The following is an 8,988-nucleotide window of genomic DNA, read 5'->3' as shown; positions in this document are numbered from 1 at the left end:
AAGCACTCCTTGCATCCTTAGGTAGTGTTTGTTTGGTGGAATGTAATGAAATTAAAATTGGAAATGAAATTTGGACTTATTTTAAATAATTCCTTTGAAATCCCATAATGTGTTTGGTTGGTATAATTATCAATGGAATTGGAATGTAAAATATGTAAAATGACATACTACCTTGAAATCTCATAATGTGTTTGGTTGGTATAATTTCAAAGGATTTAGAATGAATTCCTTGATAAAACGAACAACATAAGAAATAAAATCTATATTCCAGTCCATTCAGAATTCATTCTATTCTATGAAACGAACACTATATATGATAAAAGAAAACATATTGCTATGCGTTAAAAAACAAACGGATATTAAGAAAGCAACCTTTTTCATTCATTGAATTAATGATGCTCCCTTCGGAAACTAAGTGAACAATGAAACATGCAAAACAAAAATCATTTTAAGAAGAAGTAAATGCTGTAACAAATTATGGGGTAAGTTCCATAAGAAACTCCAAATTAACAATTGACATCCTCTCATGAAGACTCCATCGATGCTTCCATCAACTAGTTAGCCTACAAAATTTATGCATTCATAACGACGTGAGAATAAATATTTACATGCATTATAAACAATAACCACACACATTCTACGTAAACTTATTTAATGCAATACTTTGATCTTTGAAAACTTGTTTACTACTAACACTTTTTTTCTTTGGTTAAAAGACCAATATATTACACTCTAAATAGTTCAAGATTAGTTTTAGTGTAGGGTCAACGTTAGGGTTTCATGAAAATGTAACTAATATAAAGTTACCTGGGTAGGAACCTTCTTTCATTTAGAGGGAGCACGTGTACCCAGGAGGAGGAGTCTTGCCACACGTAACTAGCAGCTCTAGAGCGATTGGAACATAAATATTGAGGTTCAAAGCCTTAAGTTTTAGGGTTGTGCACAAACAAACTGCAGCTTCTAGTTCAGCTAATCCGGCTATAATTGGACAGCATTTGTTAACCGCAGGGTCACCCAACCCAATGTGGACTAACCCTCCTAGAAGGTCGACACAAGCTCCCAGCTTTAGGGTGTCAATTGGGCATGTTGCTGGTGGAGCTGGTGTAGACATTGGTGGTGGGCAGGGTTTCGCGGTTGGTGGTGTGACAATTGGTGGGGTGACAACGGGTGGGAGGGTGACTGGTGGAAGGGTGACGGGTGGTTTTACGACGGGTGGGAGAGGGACAGGTGGAAGGGTGATGGGTGGTTTTACAACGGGTGGGAGAGTGACAGGTGGAAGGGTGACTGGTGGTTTTACGACAGGTGGGAGGGTGACTGGTGGTTTTACGACGGGTGGGAGAGTGACTGGTGGTTTCACAACGGGTGGTTTTACAACAGGTGGTTTGATGACCGGTGGTTTTACAACAGGTGGTTTGACAACCGGTGGTTTTACAACGGGTGGTTTGACGACCGGTGGTTTTACAACAGGTGGTTTTACAACGGGTGGTTTGACGACCGGTGGTTTTGGGGTGGGTGTTGGCTTGCCACAATGACAATCAAGATCAACCGGATTGGCAGAAGAAACCAAGAACATTGAAATCAAGAAAAAAGCCATAAGCTTCTTTGAGGACTCCATTTCTGGTAGATGTAATGTGAAGTGACATGAAGAAGGAATTATATAGAGTCGATAGATATTTTTACCTTTTACTTATTTTGTTTGCAATATAATTTTGTGTTATTTTTGAAGGAGTACATGCATCATGTTGAGGAAAATAACAAAATAGTTTTAATGAGATCACAAGATAAAAGATAGGGCACATGCAATTGTTTTGGGTATATTGGTAGTGACAAATTTTGCAAGTTGTCAAATAATTTCATTAGCATTTTATATATGCAGTTGTAATATTACCATGCTTTCTTTACGTATATATTTGATAATCATGTCTTACGATATATATAGTAATTAAGTTATGAGAGATGAGGTTAAGTTATACTTTTATATATCATTCAAATGTAACACCTAAAACTTTACGTCGGTAATTGACACATTTGGAATGGTTTCGAGATCTTGTCTTTCCAATATTAATTCAAAGGTATTTATCTACATTTCTATATGGCTTACACCCGTTTGAGTGATGCACATTGTGGTGAGTGCCCCCATACATGTTTGGTTATTTAGATGTTAGTGTATATTGATTTATAGATTTATTAGGACCGGCTCGTTAGGCTTATCAATTTAGGCTAAGGTCTAGAGTCACCCAAAACAAGGGCCTCCAAATATTATTTTATTTATATATATTTTAATTTATCAACACTGTCCTTGCACGCTTCATTCTAGAATTCAAAAGCAGCGCCACAACACACCAAACCTCTTACTCGCGAAGCCTTTTAAATAACCAATGTGAAACTGATTGCGGATTACGCGAAATTAGGAAAAATCATCACTATGGTTATTCAGTGTCTCAAATCTAAATCTGAGTTGGTGATTTTCTTTATACCAATTCAATAGGGTGTCGACTTTGTTGTTCACTTAGGACCTCCAAAAATGTTGAAACGGTCCTGAGATTTATTAGAGATTGGGTGGGTTAGATTATTATATACTTATAGAAATAGATGTGTAAATGAACCAAATGAGACATTGTTCATGCTCTTGGTTTACCTTTTATCGCCCAATAGGAAGCCTGTGGAAATTTCTTCTACTATGCACCTAAAGTCAATAGGAACATACTGTTAGACATATGGGAATTATAAACTAGATTAGATTATTAGTTATCTAAGTTTGTTTATGTTTATTTCAAGTTTTTGATGTTGTTATTGTTATTATTATTATTACCCTAAGTCATGGCGGTTACCATGTTAACCCCATGTATATATGTATTGACCTTTTATGTTTAAAAATTTACCAATTCTATTCTAAAGAACATTCACTGTTTGCATTCAATTTCTTGTGTTTTACACTCACAAATCCAACAAAGTGGTATCAGAGCCAGCCACATCGATCCCTTCTACAATTCGCTTCTATCCGCTTCAAAAATTGTTTTATTAGTTATCTAAGTTTGTTTATGTTTATTTCATGTTTTTGATGTTGTTATTGTTATTATTATTATTACCCTAAGTCATGGCGGTTACCATGTTAACCTCATGTATATATGTATTGACCTTTTATGTTTAAAAATTTATCAATTCTATTCGAAAGAACATTCACTGTTTGCATTCAATTTCTTGTGTTTTACACTCACAAATCCAACAAAGTGGTATCAGAGCCAGCCACATCGATCCCTTCTACAATTCGCTTCTATCCACTTCAAAAATTGTTTTATGATCATAAATCTTAATAGTCAATCACACTAAACTCTAAATCACAACAATCATGACAACGAACAGTGGAATTCGAACTCAAATTCCCAAACTTCTGGGACCGAATTACTACCACTAGCACATTCAAATGCGTGGGCTACTGGATTCCCAAGATCTCTATAAAATTGTTGAAGATGGATATTGGCCACTCCCAACCGATGCATCAGACGCTAATCAACATAATCATAAAGAGACAATTAAACGGGACAAGAAGGCTTTACATATAATCTTTCAAGCAGTGAATGAAACCATATTTGCACGAATTGCTACGTCAAAATCATATAAAGAAGCATGGGACACATTGCATAAGGCATACAGGGGAGAAAATCGGGTAAAACGGTAAAACTACGAACCCTGCACCGTGAATTCGATGCACTTAGAATGAAAGACAATGAATAAGTTGAAGAATACGTTAATCGTACAACTATTATTGTCAATGAATTACAATTAAACAAAGAGTGAGTACATGAACACAGAATTATTGAAAATTATTAAGAAGATTAACAAGGAAATACGAATCGGTAGTAGTAGCAATTGAGGAATCAAAGGATTTGACACTAATGTCAACGGAGGACTTATTAGGGATTCTTCAATCACATGAATTGAGAATGAAGTAGTATGATGATGTGTCAATAGAGCAAGCGTTTCAAAGGCGAGATCAAATTATGATCATTTTAGATCATCCAGACAAGTATCAAGAGGTCGAGGGTTTACAAGAGGGCGCAGTAGAGGGAGAACTAGGTTCACAAGTTCTATACGTTATTATAGTTGTCAAAAAGTTGCAGTTTTTGTCCCAAAAAAGATGATGATAACAAAACTGGAACTATACTCTTACACAAGAGTGAAACCGTAGAAAAGGATGTTGACACTATGTTCATGATCTTTAATCTAGAGGAAATACCTAAGAACAATTGTTCGTATTTGGATAATTGTTACCGCAACCACATGACAAGAGACAAAAACCTATGTGTTAACTTAGATGAGACTGAGAAACGAGAAGTATGAAAGGGGGACAAGAAAAACTAGATGTTTTGGAAGTAATGATGTTATGGTTAAAATAGAAGGATGAGAAAACGAGTTCCCAACGTGTTTTAAGTTAAAGGCCTCAAGCACAACCTGTTGGGCGTTGGGCAGCCTTTTCAAATTGGTTATGATGTTCGGTTTCGCAACACAGAATGTATTATATGAGACCCGCAAGGAATATATATGTGAAGCATTATGATCACAGGAAACAAAATGCTTACCTTAAACTTGGATCAAGCCATCAAAGAACGTGTATGTAATATGACAATACAAGATACATCCACCATATGGCATCGCAGGTATGGACACTTAATTTTTGCACTATGCATGACATGGGATCGAAAGAAATAGTATACAGCTAGCCTTAGATATCAAAAACAAAAATTATATGTGAAGGCTGCATATTTAGCGAGCATGCAAGGAAACCATTTCCAAGACAAACAACATGTCATGCTAGTAAACAACTACAATAATACACTCAGATATATGGGGGCCTATGTGAACTCTATCTATAGGAGTATGTTGCTATTTCATCATATTTATACATGATTTCTCAAGAAAAAGATGGGTGTATTTTATGAAGTCTGATTCACTACTGATATTTTAAAACACTTGCGAAAAAACAAGTTGAGTGAATTAAAAGCATTCGAACTGATCAAGGGGTGAGTATTGTTGAGTGGCATTTCAAAGTTTCCTAAGAGACAATGGCATTCATCATCAACTTATTGCATCCTATTCTCCCCAACAAAATGGAGTAGCCGAAAGAAGAAAAAAAACAGGACGCTTATGGAGTTGGGCAGAAGCATGCTAAATATGATGAAACTCCTTAACATGTTTTGTGCCAAAGCAGTGGCATGTGCAACTTACCTATTGAATCATGCCATAACCAAAAGTGTACATAACGTTACTCCTCAAGAGGCTTGGAGTGGTAGGAAACCCAATGTTGAACACTTAAGAATCATTGGTAGCATAGCATTGTCACAAACTTGATGAGAAAGACTGAGAAAGCAATATTTGTCAAATATAGTGAAAATGGTAAGGCTTATAAACTATATAATCTAGTTACAGGGAAAACAATCATAAGCAGAGATGTAGTGTTTGATGAACATCAAATCAAGGATCAAACAGACATTGTTCAGGAGAAACCAAGTGTACTAATCGACAACCAAGTTTTAAATAAACAACAGCCGAAAACGACTCAATACTAACCAATTGTTGACCCCCTAAACACCAATGACACTGTCTTGCAAAGCGATGATCAAACTGATCCACACGAGAATGATTATGAAGATGATGATTCCTAATCTTCATCTGAGAACAATCTGATTCGCATAAATATTATGATGATATACAGGATCTCACAAAGGATCAGGTTGACAGTTTATATCAAAGAAATCATGCTCAGACCGAAAACATTACACACTTTGTTCTCTACACAACTTGGACCCTACAAGTTATCAAGAGGTTGTCAAAGAAACAAAGTGGAAAGAAGCAATGCACCAAGAGATGGAGTCTATTTTAATAAATGAAACATGGGAACTGGTGGGCCCTACCAAAGAAGCAACGAACTATTGGAGCGAAATGGTTATTTAAAGACAAGTATGGTGAACATGGAAACATAAGCAAGCATAAGGCATGTTTCGTGGTGAAAGATATCGTCAGAGATATACGGGATAGACTATCAGGATGTATTCGCTCCAGTAATTCGCTTTGAAACTATCAGACTTGTATTGGCCTTAGCTTCACACTATGGATGGTACTTGCACCAAATGGGCACACAAACAACATTTTTTAAACGGGGTACTTAACGAGCTAGTATATATTGAACAACCTGTAGGATTTGTCAAGAAAGGAGAAGATGGCAAGGTTTATCATCTCAAGAAAGCACTTTATGACTTGAAACAAGCTCCTAGGGCTTGGTAAAGTTGAATACATCGATACTTTAAAGCACACGGGTTCAAGAAAAGCATCTATGAGCATACATTATTTATCAAGATCTCAAAAGAAACAAAGATGGTAATATGCTTGTATGTTGATGATCTGATCATTGCTAGTGACTCCATGAGCATGATCAAACAATCTAAGGAATCGATGCAAAGTGAGTTGAGATGACGAACATGGGTGTCCTTCATTATTTTCTGGGTATGGAAAGTCGAATAGATCAGTACTTTAAAGCACACGGATTCAAGAAAAGCATCTCTGAGCATACATTATTTATCAAGATCTCAAAAAAAACAAAGATGGTAATATGCTTATATTTTGATGATCTGATCATTGCTAGTGACTACATGAACATGATCAAACAATTTAACGAATCGATGCAAAGTGAGTTGAGATGACGGACATGGGTGTCCTTCATTATTTTCTGGGTATGGAAGTGTCGGAACATAACTCTCTCACAACAAAAATATGTACAAAAGCTGCTGGAAAAATTTAGGAGGACTAATTTCATATCATTCACTACTCCTATGGAGTATGGCTTACGTTTATCCAAGGAATATCCGAAAGACAACATTGATCAAAATATGTATCGAAGCCTTGTAGGATGAGTTATGTATCAAACATATACAAGGTGTGACATCATGTTTATTGTTAGCAAAATATGTCGTTTCATGGATCAACCAAAAAGGAGTCATTGCTAGTAAAAGAATACTTAAATATGTGAACTCTCGAGCAAGGAATCACTTACTCGAAAGGGAGCAATGAAATATTGGTAGGATTTGGTGACAATGATTATGCAGGGAATATAGATGATAGCAAGAGTACCTCTGGATATGTCTTCCACATGGGCTCGGGTGCAATAGCTTGGCAATAAAAAAAGCAGAAGGTAATTGCTTTATCTTCTATAGAAGCATAATACATTTCCCTATCCATGTTTGGGGGTCAAGCACTTTGACTCAAAGGAATTCTAAATGATCTGCAAATAAATCTTAATCAACCTCTAATTGCTTATTGTGATAACAAATCAACAATATGCTTGGCCAAGGATCCAATTTACCATGGGAAGAGAAAACACATAAGGGGCAAGTATCATTTCATCTAGTATCTGATCAAGAATGGAGAAGTTGAAGTTAAATTCTGTCCTATCAAAGAGCAAGCTACTGATATATTCACAAACGCTTTGCAGACAAAAGACTTTGTGTCACACCACGATATTTACACATATTACCGGTGGGCCCGGTAGGGAGTATCCTGAAATAGTTGATATGATCATAGTCAAACACACAATATAGTAGCACAACGGAAGGCTTGGTATTAAATTACTATTACAAACCATAGTGTCCGAGCGTCCAAATAAAAGAATATACAAACTTAGTTGTATTAGAGATCCACAGGCGGATCATAAAATAAAATACAAGAAACTGAAATAACAGATTCCAGGCATCTAAGGATTTGCAAGATCCTCTTATTTGACACCAAGTAGCTCCAGCCTAATGACGTGAGGTACCTGTCACTTAGTCTTTGGAAAATATGTCAGTTTACACTGGTAAACACAATTAACAGACTCATTTGAAAAGAGTTTATGAAAATTGATTTAAGTGCACAAGGCACAAACCATTTATAACATGGGATAATTATTTAAGATAATATTGTACACAGTTTTATATGTTTGTCATACATATGGGGCCGGTTTGGAAGCCGGTCATGATTAACCGACTTACCACTATAAAACCCACAAAGGAGTTATCCCCAACATGTGGGTTATTTAGCATTTGCATCTGTCAGGTGTATGCCTACACCCCGTGTATAGGTCGTGGCCATTTTCAAATGAAATGAGCCGAGGATATCCAGGACACGGTCGTATTAACCCCCAATGTTTATGTTATCAAACAAAACAGATTAAAACGGGTTATGCAATTTATTAATCACAATGCGATTAAATGATTTCATACTCGACCAACCGGTATTATTATAATACCGTATCCCAAGCCCGTATAACGGAAAATAAGTTAAAAGTATTTACCTGAGCTAGATGTGTAAGGATGTAACTTAGTCGTATATTCCTAAAGCCTTATGAAAATACCTTCTACCAAAGCTACTCAATCTGTATAGATGGTTTATTAACCTATTAGGATACTAACGGGTCTTTATTTAAGTCAAAGACTTAGACCGGTTAGTTTGAAAGATGCTTTACGGTTCTAAACACAAGATTAAGCGGAGACCGAAATGGAATATGATTTAGACCTGACAAGTTTGGATACTTGTATAATATGGGTAAACTAAACACATTCTGGATTTTGAAGATTTAATGATATGGTTAAACCCATTTTGACTAATTTATGTAAACTAGTTACATAAACCGAACTGAACACATAAATGCATAACGGGTAACCAAATGAATTATATACAGGTCTCATATGTTATTATGCTTATAATATGTTAATACATCAGTAGGATGTTAACATGTTTGCCCAAAAAGTATTTAAAACCAAATTAAGTCCCGTATGGGCATTTTGGTCATTTTGATGTTTATAAAAGAGATTTTATAGTAAACTGAGGTTCTAGTATAAAAAATTTAGTAAAATTATTTATTTTATCACATTACATCAGTAAGATATCATATATATATGTGAGGTTTACCATTTATGGCCAAACTATGCCCCGAAAGGGTATTTTGGTCATTTCATA

The 8,988-nt window shown here is 35.8% G+C and overlaps 1 protein-coding gene across 1 annotated transcript; it reads right to left on the bottom strand.

Moving 5' to 3' along the window:
• Positions 1–357: 357 nt before the first annotated feature.
• Positions 358–1,635, bottom strand: LOC110865642 (36.4 kDa proline-rich protein). The gene is made up of 2 exons (XM_022114970.2): positions 808–1,635; positions 358–563 (listed from the first exon to the last, which is right to left on the bottom strand). The coding sequence occupies exon 1, from the start codon at positions 1,613–1,615 to the stop codon at positions 830–832; it is 786 nt and encodes a 261-aa protein (XP_021970662.1). The 5' UTR covers positions 1,616–1,635; the 3' UTR covers positions 358–563; positions 808–829.
• Positions 1,636–8,988: the final 7,353 nt, after the last annotated feature.

This window comes from Helianthus annuus, chromosome 6, assembly GCF_002127325.2.
Source record: "Helianthus annuus cultivar XRQ/B chromosome 6, HanXRQr2.0-SUNRISE, whole genome shotgun sequence".
NCBI classification, from domain to species: domain Eukaryota; kingdom Viridiplantae; phylum Streptophyta; class Magnoliopsida; order Asterales; family Asteraceae; genus Helianthus; species Helianthus annuus.
This window is presented reverse-complemented; position numbering and strand designations above follow the sequence as displayed.